This window comes from Schistocerca americana, chromosome 8 (assembly GCF_021461395.2).
Source record: "Schistocerca americana isolate TAMUIC-IGC-003095 chromosome 8, iqSchAmer2.1, whole genome shotgun sequence".
Taxonomy (NCBI): domain Eukaryota; kingdom Metazoa; phylum Arthropoda; class Insecta; order Orthoptera; family Acrididae; genus Schistocerca; species Schistocerca americana.
In genome coordinates this window covers 465,563,394-465,584,114 of record NC_060126.1, presented here as the reverse complement: position 1 = coordinate 465,584,114, position 20,721 = coordinate 465,563,394, and the positions used below count along the sequence as shown (strand labels likewise).

At 41.5% G+C, this 20,721-nt stretch overlaps 1 protein-coding gene across 4 annotated transcripts in view; it reads left to right on the top strand.

The window, feature by feature from the left end:
* Window positions 1-20,721, top strand: part of LOC124545110 (RNA-binding protein 26) — a 266,987-nt gene that overhangs the window by 38,918 nt on the left and 207,348 nt on the right. For all 4 annotated transcript variants that reach the window (XM_047123928.1, XM_047123929.1, XM_047123927.1 and 1 more), the window contains exons 3-4: window positions 7,370-7,548; window positions 19,923-20,018. In XM_047123928.1, the coding sequence (XP_046979884.1) occupies window positions 7,370-7,548; window positions 19,923-20,018 (275 nt within the window). The remainder of the gene's footprint in view (window positions 1-7,369; window positions 7,549-19,922; window positions 20,019-20,721) is intronic.

Below are 20,721 nucleotides of genomic sequence, written 5' to 3'. Positions count from 1 at the left end.
CCACTTCCTATCGGTTAGAATCCTTGCACAATCAATGTTCCTACTCAATATAATGAAAAGGAAAGTTTCTTCTCACCATATAGCGGAGATGCTGAGTCACAGTTAGGCACAACAAAAAAACTGTCTCAAATAAGTCTTTCGGTCATTAAGGCCTTCATCAACACACACACACACACACACACACACACACACACACACACACACAAGCGTGCGCGTGTGTGCAACTCACACACACGACTGCAGTCTCAAGCAACTGAAACCACACTGCGAGTAGCAGCACCAGTGCATGATGGGAGTGGCGACTGGGTTGGGGTAAGGAAGAGGCTGAGGTGGGGAGGGGGAGGGGTAGTATGGTGTGGGCAGTGGACAGTAAAGTGCAGCAGGTTGGACGGAGGGCAGGGGAGGAGATGGAGAGGGGGTGGCCGAAGTAGCAGAAAAGGAAAGAAAGAAAAAGACTGGTTGTGATGGTGGAATAAGGGCTGTGTAGTGCTGGAATGGGAACAGGGAAGGGGCTGGATGGGTGAGGACAGTGACTAACGAAGTTTGAGGCCAGGAGAGTTACAAAAACAAAGGATGTACTGCAGGGAAAGTTCCCACCTGCATAATTCACAAATGCTGGTGTTGGTGGGAAGGGTCCATATGGCACACGCTATGAAGCAGTCATTGAAATGAAGGATGTCGTGTTTGGCAGTGTGTTCAGCAACAGGGCGGTCCATTTGTTTCTTGGCCACGGTTTATTGGTGGCAATTCCAGCGGATAGACAACTTGTTGGTCGTCATGCCCACGTAGAATGCAGCACGGTGGTTGCAGCTTAACTTGCAAATCATGACTGGTTTCACAGGTTGGTTGGTTGGTTTAAGAGGGGGGAAAGGGACCAAACGGCGAGGTCATCGGTCCCTTGTTCCTAGTAGAACATGAACAAGTACCCAAGGGCAAGAAGAAAACAAAGAAGGTGTACGGCACAATAACAGGAGAAAGGTAGAACCAGAACAATGACAGAAGGACAACAAACACTACAATGGGCAAAACAGGACAAGAAAATCACAGAGAGACACAAGAAACAGGGAGAAGAGACTAAAATCAAGGAAACAGATTACCATGGCTGTCTGACCATGAGAATAAAAAAGGAGAAGCCAGCCACTCTGCAACACATTAAAACCTCCACCCTAAAAGCCCCACGGTGGAGGACACAGAGGGGCAAAGGACACGCGCTAAAACTCAGATCATATGATAAAACCCACCCTAACGAATAAAACGTAACACTAAAGCTGCTGTTGAGGCACTGTCACTCAACATCGAAGATAGGATACTGGGAAAGTTAAAAGTCCGTCACAGAGTGGCTAAAAGTGGGCACTCCAGCAAGAGGTGGACAACTGTCATTTGGGAGCCACAGCGACACTGAGGTGGGTCCTCGCAACAGAGGAGATAACCATGTGTGACCACATATGGCCAATGTGGAGCCAACAAAGGACAACTGATTCCCTGCGAGAAGCCCACAGGGAAGACTTCCACACATTTACAGTATCCTTAATGACACGCAGTTTTTTGTGCATACTGTTAAGCCACTCCGTCTCCCAAATTCGAAAAACCTCGCGGCGTAAGACAGAACGCAGGTCTATTTCAGAGATATCCATCGCCAGGAGCAGTTTCTGTGTAGCCCCGTTTGGCCAGCCTGCCAGCAAGTTTGTTGCCTAGGATTCCGACGTGTCCTGGGGTCCACACAAAAACCACTGAATGACTAAACTGTTCCAGGGCAGAGACAGACTCCTCGATGTTCGCTACCAAAGGATGGCGAGGGTAGCACGGGTCGACAGCTTGTAAGCTGCTCAGGGAGTCAGAACAGAGAAGAAACGACTCACCAGAACAGGAACGGATGTACTGAAGTGCAAGAGATATGGCCACAAGCTCTGCAGTGAATACACAGCAGCTAGCAGGCAAGGAATGCTGTTCAATATGGGCTCTGTGGACATAGGCAAAGCCAACATTACCATCAGGCGTTGAGCTATCGGAGTAAACAACTCACAGCCCCGGGACATGTCAAGAATCGAGAGGAAGTAACAGCCGAAAGCAGTGAGGTTAATGGAGTCCTTACGGGCGTGCAAAAGGTCCAGACGAAGCTTCAGCCGAGGTGTACGCCATGGAGGTGTACGCGAATGGACCTCAAGTAGAGATGGTACAGGCAAGGACTCCACTTCAGAGAGAAAGGATTGCACGGGTATCGCAATCGTGAGCCCTGAACTGGGCTGCTGACGCAAGAGATGAACCGCCACGGGTGGGAAAAGGAGACAGTAATTTGGATGCATAGGAGAATTATGAATGTGTGCAACATAACTGGCAAGCAGTTGTGCACGTCGAATCTGCAATGGAGGGACTCCGGCCTCCACCAGGACACTGGCCACCAGACTTAATCTAAAAGCTCCCGTCGCTAGGCAAACGCCACAGTGGTGCTCTGGGTCGAGTGAACACAATGCTGAAGGTTTCACCAAACTGTAAACCAGACTCCCATAGTCAAGGCGGGATTGAACAAGGGCTCTGTAGAGCTGCAGCAGCGTAGAGCAATCTCCTGTTCGCTGCTCTACGCTGCTGCTACCTTTTGCACGCCCGTAAGGACTCCATTAACCTCACTGCTTTCGGCTGTTACTTCCTCTCGATTCTTGACATGTTCCGGGGCTCTGAGTTGTTTACTCCGACAGCTCAATGGCTGATGGTAATGTTGGCTTTGCCTATGTCCACAGAGCCCATATTGAACAGCATTCCTTGCCTGCTAGCTGCTGTGTATTCACTGCAGAGCTTGTGGCCATATCTCTTGCACTTCAGTACATCCGTTCCTGTTCTGGTGAGTCGTTTCTTCTCTGTTCTGACTCCCTGAGCAGCTTACAAGCTGTCGACCCGTGCTACCCTCGCCATCCTTTGGTAGCGAACATCGAGGAGTCTGTCTCTGCCCTGGAACAGTTTAGTCATTCAGTGGTTTTTGTGTGGACCCCAGGACACGTCGGAATCCTAGGCAACAAACTTGCTGACATGCTGGCCAAACGGGGCTACACAGAAACTGCTCCTGGCGATGGGTATCTCTGAAATAGACCTGCGTTCTGTCTTACGCCGCGAGGTTTTTCGAATTTGGGAGACGGAGTGGCTTAACAGTATGCACAAAAAACTGCGTGTCATTAAGGATACTGTAAATGTGTGGAAGTCTTCCCTGTGGGCTTCTCGCAGGGAATCAGTTGTCCTTTGTTGGCTCCACATTGGCCATATGTGGTCACACATGGTTATCTCCTCTGTTGCGAGGACCCACCTCAGTGTCGCTGTGGCTCCCAAATGACGGTTGTCCACCTCTTGCTGGAGTGCCCACTTTTAGCCACTCTGTGGCAGACTTTTAACTTTCCCAGTATCCTATCTTCGATGTTGAGTGACAGTGCCTCAACAGCAGCTTTAGTGTTACGTTTTATTCGTTAGGGTGGGTTTTATCATATGATCTGAGTTGTAGCGCGTGTCCTTTGCCCCTCTGTGTCCTCCACCGTGGGGCTTTTAGGGTGGAGGTTTTAATGTGTTGCAGAGTGGCTGGCTTCTCCTTTTTTATTCTCATGGTCAGACAGCCATGGTAATCTGTTTCCTTGTTTTTAGTCTCTTCTCCCTGTTTCTTGTGTCTCTCTGTGGTTTTCTTGTCCTGATTTGCCCATTGTAGTGTTTGTTGTCCTTCTGTCATTGTTCTGGTTCTACCTTTCTCCTGTTATTGTGCCGTACACCTTCTTTGTTTTCTTCTTGCCCTTGGGTACTTGTTCATGTTCTACTAGGAACAAGGGACCGATGACCTCGCCGTTTGGTCCCTTTCCCCCCTCTTAAACCAACCAACCAACCTGTGAAACCAGTCATGATTTGCAAGTTAAGCTGCAACCACCGTGCTGCATTCTACGTGGGCATGACGACCAACAAGTTGTCTATCCGCTGGAATTGCCACCAATAAACCGTGGCCAAGAAACAAATGGACCGCCCTGTTGCTGAACACACTGCCAAACACGACATCCTTCATTTCAATGACTGCTTCATAGCGTGTGCCATATGGACCCTTCCCACCAACACCAGCATTTGTGAATTATGCAGGTGGGAACTTTCCCTGCAGTACATCCTTTGTTTTTGTAACTCTCCTGGCCTCAAACTTCGTTAGTCACTGTCCTCACCCATCCAGCCCCTTCCCTGTTCCCATTCCAGCACTACACAGCCCTTATTCCACCATCACAACCAGTCTTTTTCTTTCTTTCCTTTTCTGCTACTTCGGCCACCCCCTCTCCATCTCCTCCCCTGCCCTCCGTCCAACCTGCTGCACTTTACTGTCCACTGCCCACACCACACTACCCCTCCCCCTCCCCACCTCAGCCTCTTCCTTACCCCAACCCAGTCGCCACTCCCATCATGCACTGGTGCTGCTACTCGCAGTGTGGTTTCAGTTGCTTGAGACTGCAGTCGTGTGTGTGAGTTGCACACACGCGCACGCTTGTGTGTGTGTGTGTGTGTGTGTGTGTGTGTGTGTGTGTGTGTGTGTGTTGATGAAGGCCTTAATGACCGAAAGACTTATTTGAGACAGTTTTTTTGTTGTGCCTAACTGTGACTCAGCATCTCCGCTATATGGTGAGAAGAAACTTTCCTTTTCATTATATTGAGTAGGAACATTGATTGTGCAAGGATTCTAACCGATAGGAAGTGGAAATGAGTTTGAATTGTCAGTGAAAATCAATTTAAAACTGGACAGGCATGCTGTTATTGAATGCAGGTCCCAATCAAGCGTTGAAAAGGAAACAGCATGGAATGGGCATTTGGAGTTGCGTACCATGCAGGAGACCATTGGTCACAGTGACACATTAAGCCACCCACCTTCAGTGACCTTAATGACAGAAACTGGACAGTATTCAACTAGAGTCCTCTCATGTGGTCCCCCAGAATTCTGCCTCTCTGCGAATGATACACAAACGTCCAATGAGCTGTTAATCTGCAGTGTGTGGAGGTTGTAATTCAAGCCAAAGATGATGATGTGGAAGTATTTTTTGTAGTATGACATAGAACCACTCATTAATGTGAACATGAATCAGGATGTCTACATCAATATTATTTCATTAGTTTGTTAATATTTCTCTGACGTGGGGACTGGGCCGACTTGTCATCACTGATTTTATCCAAATTTATGGTACAAAGGACATTTAAAAAGTTTTGCACAATCGTCTCTAATTGTTTCATTTTTTTGCAGGAGGGGAATGAAATTTTTTGTGAACCTTCTTGGAACACTTAGCTGTACTTTGAGCCTACTCAGTGTAGCCTCCATCAGCTGTGACACATCTTGCCCAACGTTCTTTCCAAGATGTAAATGTACTTTGGTAAAATTCTTGGGATTTACTTTTACACCATCTCTTGACACTGGAAATGTCTTTCTCAGTATCAAATGTTTTACCATGCAGGTGGGCCTTCAGACGACCAAAGAGTTTAAAATCAGATGGAGCCAAGTCCAAACTGTAGGGAGGATGAGGAACAATTTTCCAAACCATTTTCCTGATTTTTTCCTGCATTATAAGGGCTGTATGGGGTTTGGCATTGTCATGGTGTAGTGTGATGAGCTGACCCTGAAGCTGTGGTCTATGGGTCTTGATGGCACGCCACAGCTTGTCCAATGACACATCTGTCATTTTGGATGATTTGATCAATGGTCTCCTTATTCACATCACTCACTGCTGTCGATGGTCTGCCGCATCGTGGATTATCCAGTCGAGAGAAATCGCCGCCTTTAAACTGCTGCAACCACCACTGGATACTGCTGCGATCCACTGTGTCCTCCTAATAAACAAGGAGCAACTTCTTGTGAATCGATGTGGAAGAGTCATTGCCGGCCTTGTAGAGGAACTCCATCACCGACCGTTGTCTTCGCGGTCTATTATGGCTCAGCTGTAAATAAAAGAAAATACTTTTATATGCCAGCTTATAGCTAAATGTTCCAAGTATGTTCACAAAAAATTTCATTCTCCTCCGGCAAAAACTAAAAAAAATTAGAGATGACTGTGCAAAACTTTCCGAATGATCTTGGTATTGCATATACCAGGCTTGACCAGAACTGGAAGTGGGAGAAGTGGGACCTGCAGGTGGCCAAACATTTCAGGAGAAAACAAAACAAAACACTTCTGGTGTGAGTTGGGTGAGGCATGAGCCACTTATGTTAGTTTCCAGGCAGCAGTTCCCTCAGTGGAAGGTTCACAGCATGGTAGTTCGAGGGTTGTGGAGTAGGGTCTTTGTGCATAATTTTAATTCTTTTCTTTTATTTCAATTTTATGTCACTTATAGTGCAAATAAATTGAAATAATGCTGAATATATTGTATGTATTATTATTTTCATTAAAGGCATGAAGAGGAAAGGCAAAGGAAAATTTGGGATTGCCAATAAATTTGCAAGAATGGATTGTACATACAGTGTCCATGAGGACTCTGCAGTTAACATTTCAAGAATGGATTTTAACTACAGCATTCAGGCTTTCGTATTCCATTAGTATCATTTTGAAATTGGAGAAGACTGCATCAAAATACATCCCATTGTACATCACCAGATATCTTCCGTAACATTTGGCAAATTGATGAATGTGTTTGCTGCCAAACTGTGCAATGAAAAATTTTTTATTAGTGTAAGCCAAGTTTTTTTAAATTTTTTTTTATAGAAAATTCAAAACAATCATTTAATTGCAAAAATTAGGCATTTATAAAGTGTGCAAGACGCTGAGAAAATTATTACTTCACATTTTTACGATGAATATTGGCCCAGCAAGTGTAAATTATCATATGTAAAATAATAAACGTATCTTATTCTATATTATGAAGTTCTCGTGTACCCAATACGATCTCTTCCTGGAAATTTATTTGCAAACTCAGACTTTCCTTTGTCTTCCCTTTTCATGCCTCTTATGAAAATATTAATAAACATAATACATTGATCATTATTTTGGTTTATTTTCAGTGGAAGTAACATTAAAACTGACAACAACAAAAAGTAGCCGCACGAGGACTTGACCTCACAACCCCCAAGATTACCATTCTGTAATCTTTCTACTGTGGCAACCGCTGCCTGGAAACTGCACTAACACAAGAAACTTACGCCTTGCCTGGCACATGCCAAAAATGCTATTTTTTCTAAAAGCTTGAACATCTGGAGCTCTCACTCCTTTCACTTTCATTTATTACCGATACCTTCACATGATGTGGAATTTGGACAGAGCTGGTGTTGACAAGTAGCTGCAGTCCCCTTGTTACTCAGTGCTTGTTCTGTGCATTCTGAAAACATAATTATAATCTGTAACTTTGCATTTACCTTGCAACTGTCAGAACACATTTTATATTTCCACAGAGACAAAAAATTTTGTCGACTTGCTATTCAAGACATTGGAAACACAGGCGTACAGCTTGCAAGGCCGCTCTGCTGTCGTCAGTCCAGCTGTACCTCAAGAAACACCTGCTACAGTACAAACGCATCAGCCAATGCAGCTGTGTGTAGTGCAGGAGTCTCAGCCAATTACCAATCATCAGGTAAAACTATACAGCATATTTACAATAAGGAATAATTTGTGGAGTCTCAGTACCAGTAGCATGGTATTTATCTCAAATTGTCTGTATCTACTTCTGTCTTTGTCCATTGTCAGTATATGAATTAAACGCAAGTGAAAAACCTGGGTGATGTTAAGCTTTTAATGCCAGCTTCCAAAACTTATTCAAGAGTGTGTATCGACATTTTCCTTTCTTGAAAATATCAACAGATGTGAATCCCACCATGACCAAACTGTCAGATTTTGACCTGTATTTTACACCTTAAAAGTGTCATTTGAATAATGCTGTACCTTACAGAAATGAAAATGTTGTGTAATTGTTCTGCAGAATGCATTTGTATTGATTAACTTCATTAATTTAAGCATGGAACCTTCCAAAAGACAATGTATAGAAAAAAGATGTCGGTGTCTGATGAGAAGAAACTGGTAGATTATTGAAAGTTAATCATATACAATGTTTCACTTGTTCGTAGATTTGATTGCTCATTCCCACTTTTTTCAAAATGTGAACCTCCGTACAATAAGCTTTAAACTCACTGTGCCAGTGAGAAGTTAGTGTAGGGTTATTCAGGAGGGGAAAAAAGTTATAGACATGAGAATGTGGCCATGTGGCAGGACAGAGTTTGCCAGACTAGTCCGGAAAGGCAGGAAGGAATCTGGCACTGCTTTTCCAAACTGGCTGGGCTACGCGGACACTTTAGCGATGTAAACACCTGCCACCACTGGCTGCTACTGAGGTGTTGCAGTGCTATCTGAATGCACGGCCACAGCTGGGGTATCAGCCTCAAATACTGCGTATTAAGAGACATTATTGTGTTGCCTGAAACCTAAGAAAAATAAAAATATAGCTAATTAATGACAGTGCATGTTGTGCAAGGTGCATTACTTTACAAATTCTGAGGCTCTGGCCAGTGTCATGTGAAACAACATGTGTGTTTATCAAATAAAATTTTACAATATTTTCTTTCAAGAGTTCACATCTCTTGTCCGATTACAATCTCTCTAAAAATATATTGAAACTGCATCTTCTCTGTGTGGACATAAAAGGCAGTTGCTGGGATGTATTACTTTGAATAGGAATGACAATTGCTGTTATGTAAATTTTGATTTTACTGTTACCTAAGACATCTCCTTCCTTAAATTGAGTAATGTGGATTTATCATTTCAAAACAAAACAATAAGGTACCCTCATCAGTCTCTGACAGTGTTGCGAGGAGAGTTATGTATTGTCTATTAGGTTGTCAGTCCGTCGCTTAAAAACATTATCTTTTAATCTAGAACTTCGTCAGAGTTTTATTAGGTACCGTGAGTAACTTTTCATCTAAAATTCTAAAACAAGTCAGTAGCACCAGTCTTTGAGATGCAAAATTTGCATGAATAACAGTCATTGATCCTCATATGTACCTGTCATTGACACTTAGCTGGGTATAGATTTAAAGGATTCTAAATTATTATATAGTAGTTAGGATATGGGGAAGTAAATAACACAGAATATTACAGAAATAATATTTTATTATTGTAATGCATTTATCCTGACAACTGTTTGTCCAGATGCAAATTACAAGGGGTTTCTAGCAAATGTTCTTTAGCCATCAGGGGGACATCAATCAGCAAGATTGCCTTCATTGTAGTTTTGTTTTTACAAAGGTATGAACAGTGGTATGACCTTTTTAAATGGCACCCTGTATTTTTTATTCAGTAATTCATTTCCTCTCCTAAAGACCTGTTCAAAAATGTATCACAGTGTACCATTCACTGAAACCCAATGTTATTAATTACATAACGCAGCATTGACTTTGAGCCCAGAATCACGAACTCGTCCACTTGCTGGAGTTATCAGAAAACAAATGAAAACCAAGTAGAAACATAACACAAAATTGACTTTGACTCTCCTGTACCATTGCCCAGGAGTGGAACATTCAAAGGTGCTCAAAGTGGTGACCCTGGACACCGATACACTGGTGCACTCGTTGAATGAAAGAATTATTTACTGCTTCCACTGTTGCCTTCTGAAGAAAATTACAAGCAAGCACAATACGTTCCTGCATATCTTGTGGAGTTGTTGGAATATCGTGATAGACAACGTCTTTAATGCATTCCCAAAGAAAAAGTCCCGAGGATTTAAATCGGGAGACCTAGCGGGGCAAGTAACTGTTCCTCCTCGACCAATCCATCTGGCAAGATACCTTCGGTTCAGAACATGACGTGCACATAAGGCATTATGTGCTGGACATCCATCTTGTTGATACCACATAAGCATTCTGGTTCTTAGTGGCACTTCATCCAGAAGTGGAGGAAGAATTCGTCTGAGGAAGTTGCTATACGCTGTGCCGTTTAGACTACCATTGATGAAATAAGGGCCAATAATTGTAGTATCAAGCATCCCACACCAGACGTTAACTCTCCATTGACGCTGATGTTCCTCCTGTGTAAACCATTGTGGGTTGTCGTTGGACAAATAATGCATGTTCTTGTATCTACCTGTCCTTTATTCGAGAAGGAACATTCATTGGTAAATAGAACATTGGAGTAGTAGTTCGGGTTGATGAGGATTTGCTGGTTGATGTAGATGTTCATGGTAAGGTTGGAACCAGTGATGTATAAGAATACTATGTACACTGGTTTTAGGAATGCTAATCTCATGTTAAAGCTGTTGTGTGCTCACATGTGGACTCATAGCAACAGAAGCGAGAACAGTAACATCAGCAGCTTCATCTGTGCTGGTGCTACAACAATTGCATTGTCATGGGTTGAAAGTTCCCATTTCCTGAAGCGTCGCAACAAGATGAGAAAACATCTGTCGGGAAGGTTGGTTCTTGTCAGGATATCGCTCCCTATACAGTTCCGCAGCACGCATAGCATTTCGCCTACCTCCAACAACAATAACAATAATAAAAGAAACATTATGTTGATGCAGTTTGTAGGAAGGACAGTCTTTACTATATGCCTACTTTAGTTTTAGTTGTGTCATGTTCTGTAGATAATTTTCCCGATTATTTTAATGATATGATGTGGAACAAGTCAGATTACAAGATATATATACATACATGAATAGTGCTAATATTAATATTACTGAAATTTTTAGTTCTACACATGCAACTACATTTAGAGGTATAATTTGTTTAAACCATTTCTGAAACAGAAACTTGTCCATGGAGTAGGAGGAGTTGTACAAAAGAAATGATTTTAAGCTAGATTTAAAACTTGATCTGCTACCTCCCAGACACTTTATGTTGTTGGGCAAATGAACAAAGATTTTTGTTGCTGAATAATGTACTCCTTTTTGAGCAAGCTCAGTAATATGCTTCTTGTAGTTCAAGTTGTCATCAATGTGAACACCCAAAAATTTGAAGAAATCTACCCTGTTAACTGAGCCCTGTTCGTATGCTACATCAATTGTCGGTATGATTCTATTCGGTGTGATTCTATTCAGTGTACAGAACTGGATATAGTGAGTTTTTTCAAAATTAAGAAGGGAGAGTCCATTTTCTGAGAACCACTTAATAATTCTTTGAAAGACATCCTTAACAATATCTTCAGCTGCTTTTTCTGGAATGGGATTTATTATAATACTTGTGTCATATGGAAAAAGTACTAGTTCCGCTTGGTTGAACGTTAAGTTGGAGGGCATTCACATGAATAAGGAACAGCAGAGGACCTAAAATTGAACCCTGTTGGACTCCCTTTGTGATAACTCCCCATTCACTAGAATTTACCACCCTCCGAATATTATTTGTGCTGTTCAGCACAACTTTTTCTTTCTTTTCATGAAGTATGATTCAAACCAGCTGTGTGTATAGCCTTCAATTTCCATTAAACCTGAGGTTTTCTAAGAGTGTGATGTGATCCACACAGTCAAATGCCTTGGAGAGATCACAAAAAATACCAACTGGCGATAATTTGTTATTTAGGGATTGTACTATTTGATGGGTAAATGTGTAGATATCATTCTCAGTCGAGTAACCCTTCCGGAATCCGAACTGTGACATGCTGAGTAAATTATTTTCACTTAAATGTGAGACTACTCTTGAGTACATAACTTTTTTGAATATTTTAGAAAATGAAGTCAGCAATGAGATTGGTCTATAATTATTTAAGTCACTCTTGTCCCCTTTCTTATAAAGAGGTTTGACAATTACGTATTTCAATCTGTCTTGAAAAATTCTCTGAGCCAGCAAAGCATTACATATATCGCTAAGGACTCCGCTTATTAAATTAGAACAACACTTCACAATTCTGTTAGAGACTCCATCGACACCACATGAGCTCTTGTTTTCCAGTATGTTTCTAATTCCCTTAATTTCAGTGGAGGATGTTGGTGCTATTTCTAAAGGCCTAAAGTCCTGGGGAATGACGTTTTTTTTTTCTCCAACTGAACCTTTTAACACTATTTTTGCTGCTACATTCAGAAAGTGATTGCTAAAAATACTTGCAACTTGTGAATTATCACTCACATCATCATCATCATTTAGCTTTATTGCTATGGTATGCTTTTCACTGTCAGGCTGCCCCGTCTCCCATTTGACAATATTCCATATAGTTTTAATCTTATTATCCACATTATTAATTTATGTCAGAACACATAAGCTTCTTGACTCCTTAATGACTTTCCTTAAAATATTACAATATCTTTGTAGTAAGCAACTAACATCAGATCCTGACTTATTCTGGCCTGTCCATATATTTCCCTCTTCCTCTTACACGATATCTTTATTCCCTTAGTAATCCATGGTTTACTTGACTTTGTAATGACTTTTTTGGATAACGTTTCAGGAAAGCAGCCCTCAAATATTGAGACAAATTTACGGTGGAAGAAATTGAATTTGGCATCAGCATCATTTTCTCTGTATACTTCATCTCATTCTACCTCTTCTAGGCTGCACTTAAAGCTCTGTATCCTGTTCGCATTAATAAGCCTCCCTGCCTTGTATGAACCTGCCTGAATCCTGTAAGGTGCTATATGTGTTACACAGTAGTATTTAAAAGGACTAAACTACTGTACTAAATGTACCCGCACATAAAAAAACAGTATTGCAGTTACTGTTCTGCTCACTTACATTCCCTATAGCTGAGTAGAATTTCTACCTTCTCTTCGTTGGTGTACATTGTACTCATACAACTCTGGAACTGATTATGGTTGACGGAATGATGCTTGTGCATTCTACTTACGTTAACATTTGTCCTCTGTCAACGTCACCACATGGATGTGTTCCATTACCCCGATGGATGTGTTCCATTACCCCGAGTACCTACACTAAGCATTGGGAGCGTCAACACCAGTGTTGTGTTATGTAATTAACAACACTGTGTTTCAGTGAATGGTACACTGTGATACGTTTTTGAATAGGTCTTTAGGAGAGAAATGAATTACCGAATAAAAACTATAGTGCGCCATTTAAAGAAGTCATACCACTGTTCATATCTTTATAAAAAAAAACAAAGCTACAGCGAAGTCATTCATGCTGATTGATGTCCCCCTGACGGTTAAAGAACATTTGCGTGAAACATTTCGTAATTTGCATCTGGACAAACAGTTATTAAGGGTGGTCAAGATAAATGGGACACCCTGCATAAAGTGGTTTGACTGCATTAATAAAGAATCACAGACAGAAAAAAAGAAAACATAAACATTAAAAATATTGGAAACCACACATTAGATTATAATCTGGGGGTTGAGTCTGTGATACTGATAGCCAAGTAATGTGATTCCATTGCCTAGCTATCGCATGTAGCCAGCCAGTGGAAGACCGCACTCGAGTGGGTAACATGTACATGTGTCTGAAATGTACCAGTGAGTGTCTCATGTGCAACCGGTGGGGTCATTTCGTTGCTTGCTCAGTTCATACATAATTATATTTTTGTTGTTTTTAGTGCTCATTTTCTTTTGTTTCGTTTCAATCAGTGTCCAGTGTGACAAGTAGTTACAACCCAACACTTGAAGTGAACAGGAAGAAGAAAAATGTGCTACATAGCCAGGCATGTGAATTTGTGTGTTAAGTGAAGGATTACTTTGAGAACGAAAAGGAAAAAGGTGAGCCCTTATTTTCTGGTGTTCAGTTTGTTAAGAGGACTGCAATAAAACAGAAAGAAAGCAAGAACACTGTTACAATGATAGGGAAAAAAAACAGTACATAATATTTTGGACAGAGTGGCACATAAGGCTGCAAACACCAGGAAAGGAGTGTCCGGGAAAGAACCAATTGGACAGCTTTCGATGATTTCAAGAAAGATGCTATTAGTCACCATATACATAGCTATTATAAGAAAAGGAAACATCCCACACTATCTAAGGTGCTCGTGTCTCTTTAGAAAGATGATAATTTTAAAGGAAGCAAATTTATTTTACATACAGGTATGTCAGATGGTTTTGTGCAAAAAGACAGATAATTACCAAGGTCATCAGTGATGATTATGGATAGTGCCCCGTATCGTTCCGTAGTTCACAATAAGACACCTACTTGTAGAAGATTTGAAAAAGGTTGAATTGCTCAAAATTTTTGCACGAAAGGGGCCACAATTTCCAACATTGGTAGTTGACAAGATTGCTAAAAGGCACAGCAATAAATTGTTCAGCTTCTCCATACCATTGTCTGTTCAATACCATTGAAGGGATACAGGTGCAATAAGAAATTATGCTGCTGCTGCAAACAACAAGAAATTCACCATCTCTGAAGTTGTAAATCTCGTTGTGGCAGCTGCTTATCAAGCGACAGGCGAGACCTGAATGAAAATTGTGAACAGCACTGCAAGTGTCATCAGAGAGGCAGTCAAAAATGAAGCCATTGTAGAAGAAAGCTTTGGAACTTTAATTGTACATCTGGGGGGTGTAGTGATAGAACTAACAGTGCTGAAGAAAAGTATTCTAAATCAGATACTGACAGTAATGTGAGGGCTGTTTTCCCGTTAACATAACAACACATCAGGAAAAACAAGAAGGGAGCATACCATTGATGTATCATCACATTGTAGGTACTTTCTTCAGGTTCTATCTGTTAATATAATAACAAATTATTCTGTTGCTCACTGTTGAGCTAATTAATAATTCTAATATTGAACCACAGAAAATTGGGAATGTGCAGTGGTTTGTGAAAATACTTCTCATTTCTATTGTGAAGTATAAGAAATAACTTTATTGTATTTGAGTACATTAGATACTAAATAGCTCCTTTCATTTTATTGAATTTACATATGAGAAGTAGCAGCTTTAAATTCATGCTTACAAATATGATTTTAATATTGTTGAGGCTTTAGTTTGTGCCACTAGAGAATATGGTTAGTAGCAACTGGGCTTGGTGAGTGGCTTTGCTCCTGCCACTGCAGATTGAGAGTAGTTGCCACAGGCACTGGGGTGTGATAAGCCATGTCCAGCAACACTGCCATCTGCCTGTGTGACTTACATAACAAATTACTCATCTCATGGTCTATAATATAGCTGTGGCGAAGTTTTTTCGCAACTGAGATAACAGTTCGAACTTAAATATATCCACAGACTCCTGTGTACTAGGCAACAGGTGCTGATAACTTGCCAATGACTGAATATTGTTTTACAGCGCTGACACACGCCCACGCACACACCTTCTCTCTTTCCCGCACAGTGTTAATCCAGTTTCTCTCCCTTTCACCTGGGCTGCTTCAATTTGTCGTGCCACTTTTCTGGACATTAATCTCCACTTCTCCCATGATGGCTCCATACAAACCTCTACATCTACATGGATACTCTGCGAAGCACATTTAAGTGCCTGGCAGAGGGTTCATCAAACCACCTTCACAATTCTCTATTATTCCAGTCTTGTATAGCGTGCGGAAAGAGTGGACACCTAAATCTTTCTGTAACAGTTGTGATTTCCCTTATTTATCGTGGTGATTGTTTCTCCCTACGTTGGTTGGTGTCAACAAAATATTTTCACATTCTGAGGAGAATTCTGTCGCAACGAAAAAGCCTTTCTTTTAATGATGTCCACCCCAAATCTTGTATCTTTTTGTGAGACTCTCTCTCATATTTTGCAATAATACAAAACCATCCTGTTAAAACCCGTAAACACTCAGGCAGGCAGAGAGAGAGAGAGAGAGAGAGAGAGAGAGAGAGAGCTGTACTTCTTTGTGTTTGAAAGATGTGATTGGGTGTTTGGAAGACAGTGTCCATATTCTGTCATGCATTTTGTGTTTTTCCTGCATTTGTAATTGCAAGATGGGTTGCTTAGAGATTTTTTTACATGCAATGATATATACTGTGAGGTTCACTTTTTGGAAGTGCATCGGTGCAGCAGGAATGTTACAACAGCACCTAAGAGCATAGTTCTTAAGAAATGGAGTTTTTTTTTGGAGTCATAAGAATACATGAACAGTGGAGAATTGGAAACTTTCATAAAAAACATCATTTAAATATATTCTGTAATAATCATTGAAGGTCTCTTTAAAATTGAATGCCTTCTTAAAAATCTTTTTACAATACTGAATTTTTGAAAATATAAGATAACTGGATAGACAAAAAAAATCTACTCACAAAGTGGTGGCAAGGGAGCACACACATGTAAAGGTTAAGGAAATTGACAAGCTTTCTGAGCCACTAGCTCCTCCTTCTGACAGAATGGTTGATGGGAAGGAAGAGGGATGAAGAAAAAGGACTGGTGAGATTTAGAAAATGGGGAGAGATTGGAAAAGTCATCTACATCAGAGGGCACTTAAAGGAAGGGATGAGAAGGAAGACTGATTGTTAGGGACTGCACCACATGAGATTTGGAAACCTAAAAACTATTTTCTGCCCATCCCTCCTCCCCTCACCTGCCTCTACCATGTACAGTGCAGTAAAGTTTCCACTTTTATTAACTCTTGCAAGATGTTTTGTCAGTAATCTCTGTCTTGTTTATTACCCTGTCTACCACCTCTAAGCTGTCAGGTTTTCAAATCTTGTCCAGTGCAGTCCCCGACAATCAGTCTTTCCGTACATAAACACCTGAATAAGAATGCAGAATACAACAAACAAGATTGCTGAGAAAGTGGTGCAGGACCATGGACATCTGAGTCACAGGAGTGGAAAAAGCACATAAACATTTCACTAGAACTTCCAAGAGCCCAGCACAAGACATATGAATGTACTGAAGTAAACCATTAAACATGAGAAAAAGATCCCAACAAAAGAAACACGGCACATCCGCATAGGGGAACAGCAATTGGTCATCGCAGATGGTGACAGGCAAGATCAGGTGTAAGTGGGGCTTGCAGAAAAATTTCCATGAATGCACAACCCGAAGCCCGGAAGAACACACTACGGATTCAGTGTCTCCAGTGGGAGTGGTGAGACTGGCAGCAGGGCCAGCAGTGGCAACATGGTCAGACACAGCAGCAACATGTAAAATGACTGGGCCAGCCTCAGGGGTGGCTGTGATGGCATTGAAAGGGCTGGCGACCAATGCACTGACGTGATAGCTGCCATTGACGTCAACAGGGCTGTCGACACAAAGAGGGCCATCGTTACAGGATTTGTGACGGCTGGACTGACGGGAAGGTTGACATTGTTGTCGACAGGGGATGGCCTGCCGTTCCAGTAGGGCCGGCATCTCATCCAGAGATTGGAGAGGACGCTGCCGTAGAACTTCGTGAATGTGAGACAGAATGCCACATGATATGGCAACAAAGCAAACAAATTGACTGAAAGTGGCCCAGTGAGCCAAACACACAATTCAGAACACTGCTCATGATCCCGCTCACTGAAACACTGTGGCGGAGACTGTCCGTCATTAACCAACAAATCGGTGCACACTCAGCATGACCAGACGTGACTGTCATTACAAAAATGCATATCTAACCGTTTGCTAGTAAGTCATAGTCTACTTTGTGCTGATGAGAGACTGGAAAAAAACTGACAGTCCAAACTAAAGATTTCTGAATAAAGTGAGCACTGTGCTGTGTACCTTGATTCCGTATGTAATAAAGTACATCTCCGACTGTCAACATTATGCGGCCCACTTCCTTGCCTCACCATCGGACATCAAAAAAATCAGTGCAGATGCAAGAGAAACTTTCTGAGATGTGGTCTTCGTAGCCAAAACCTGAGTGAGCTGAGTTACACTCTGCAACAGTTTCAGAATTTGCTGACCCTATAACTGAAAGATTTGAATCAAAGACAGTTCCAATGTTTGGCCAGACATGGTAATTCAAAAGGCCATTCAAACCTTGCTTGAAAATGCACTGCCAGCAAAGCGGAATCTGAATCAACAGAAGTATAAAAAGTTCACCTTGTAACCACAGAAAACAATGCAGGCAAACAGCATCAAATAAGAGAATTCACGCTTACATAGAAACCACCCAAACTATGCAAAAAATAGAACAACTACCAAAATTGAATTTCACTAACTTGCAACAATTGAGAAATTGCAACACAATTTGCAGAATGAATACCAACATTTACAAAATGAACACGTATCAAAATCAAAAATAAGTACCACTGCAGATTACTGAGCGAGATGGCCCAGTGGTTAGCACACTGGACTTGCATTTACGTCCAATCATCCTGATTTAGGTTTTCTGTGATTTCCCTAAATCGCTCCAGGCAAATGCCGGGATGGTCCCTTTGAAAGGGCACGGCCGACTTCCTTCCCCGTCCTTCCCTAAACCGATGAGACCGATGACCTCGCAGTTTGGTCTCTTCCTCCAAACAACTCAACCCAACCACTGCAGATTGACTGTGACAACACAATATGCATGAATATGCTGCCCCATCAAAACAAACTAGTACACAAACGAAAATCCAATAGGTTGAAAAACACACAAAAATTTTTGAAATTGAAACCCTGCTATATCAAAAGGAACTAAAACTCAATGAAAAACACTAAACCCCCACATAAAGAACAGCCTTGTTGACATGGCAGTTGAGAGGAGAGGAGACAACTTCAAAACGCACTTTAACACAAACAAGAATCATCATTTTTGTCATTTTATGTATGGCTGATGAGTGAAGAGTAGTGCATTGGGAAACCAGTTGCCCTCATTGTCATTTTAGTGTGGCAGATGAGGTAAGTGCACTAAGAAAACCACACGAAACCATTACCTTAATCATCATTTTAGTGTCCTTTACTGCGTGGTTTGATCGGCAGTATTGAGATGCACACTTTGCAGTAACAAATAGTCATTAACTTGACTATGTACAGTTTCTGAGAATGAATGTTTATACAGCTTGATAGCAGACATGTTGACCCTTGATAGGGCATATTAGATGCCTATTAGAAAGAAGTCAGATATTGAAGTGGCATGGGACAGAAAGGATAAGTAACGACACAGTCCCATGAGGCTGGGAGAACATAGGCATTCCATTGATAAGCAGCAAGGTGTCGTTACGACACTGTCCTGTGAGGTGATGAGCTCCCATGATGTGATGAACAGATAGGGCAAAGCAATGCCCTCAGGAGCAGCTGACACACATGCAGCGTCATACGGGTCATACGGTGAAGGGGAGATGATGACACCTCGGTGGGCAGCAGCAAGCATTGGGTCTGTATCAGAGACGTAGTGGCTGTTGGTCGGAGCCAGGAGCATAATGGGCCCTTGAGGGTTGGAGTGCAGAAGGCTACACATGCGAAGTCAGGTGAACGTGAACATGCTGATGCCAATAGGTGCCTGCTAGTGCATTGCTGTTTACTGTGACATACACGCCGCACCCTATAGTGATGGGCCTTGTGTGCCCAGAGCTGCGGCAGCCGCAGGAGGCTTGATGGTAAACGGCTCAGCGACTCTTCTGTTGACAAACAACCTCTGTGGTGAGACAGAGGCTGTACCTGGCTTGTGAAACATATCCATAACTGTCATGACCGAATATGCAGGGGCACAGCCCTGCATGTATCGCATATTGTAATAACCATGACGGAAACCATTTTTAAATGGTGCTGATGTTCCACCAAAGATATGCTCCTTGCCTGTGTTCAGTTAGCTGAAAACTTCATTCTTTTGTTTTGTGCTGACCTTTCTGGCCCATGAGACTCAGGACATTGAAATTTCATCTCAATGTGGGACTTTCTGAAGTATTGTTAGCTTACCACATTTTTACCCACAATAGTGTGTATGGTAAACGTCATACCCTTTTTCCTTGCATTTAAAATGTATGTATTTATATTATATAATGAATGTTGGTATGTGGTTTCACATTACTTTCCTTTGTCATTTAGAGTTTTTGCATGTTAACTACTTTTTCACTCTGTCTTGTTTCCGGGCATATTTTTAATTTGTTATGTTGGCTATAATAGTTCCTTAATTCCAATTTTTCATGTAGAGTTTTCCTCTACAATTCTTTTTCGTAACATAATTTACTTAATCTATTACATGCCAGGAATTGGTTTAGATGTTCATATTCTGCTGTCTAAACAGGTAACGGCAGCTCAGACTAATGGTATTGTGGCAGTTTCCCTCCAGCGCCGTGAGGCTGACAGCTCGTCGAGACCAGTCCACCGAAAATCTGACTCTGTGAGTAAAGAACACAATGCTTGTTATATTTAAAAGACATCTACACTCTAAAGGCATAATTTTTAAAAATACTTCTGAAAGTCCATTTTTCTTAATTTCTGTATATGGAATGCGAACTAACATCCCAAAGATGTTTGGGCTCACATGTGGTTCCTCTTGATTGAAATGTCTTGGCTCAAACTCGTCTAGAGGTTGAACCGCACATGTCATGTTGCCCATCCTAAATTTGACACTTATGACCCTTTGGTTAAATTGTCTGGCTGATGGCAAGTTTGCAAAATACAAAGTTAACATAACACATAATAACAGTAATAATGATATCAGGAACTAAATTGACGACCCATAAATGATGTAGGCCACACAGTTGCGATTTTGTTATAATAATGTTTATTCAGAAAGCAAACTAATAGCAAAAGTGGTTGTATTCATAGAGTTACTCTTACAGTCGTGTGAATGTCACAGCCAATAGCCTTACACCAATGTGCTTTCTGATAAATGAATACAGAACAAAAGTAACTATTATGCACTAAACTTGACAACAAGTATTCTATTACCTAATGATCCAATAAGGTGTCATGCTGTCATCATTCAATGTGTTTTCGGTGGAGGAAATGATGATCTGATGCTTAATGGAAAATGTGATAATTTAAATTTACTATATCTTTTAAACAAATGAAGTTACAGAGTTGATAGTCACAACATT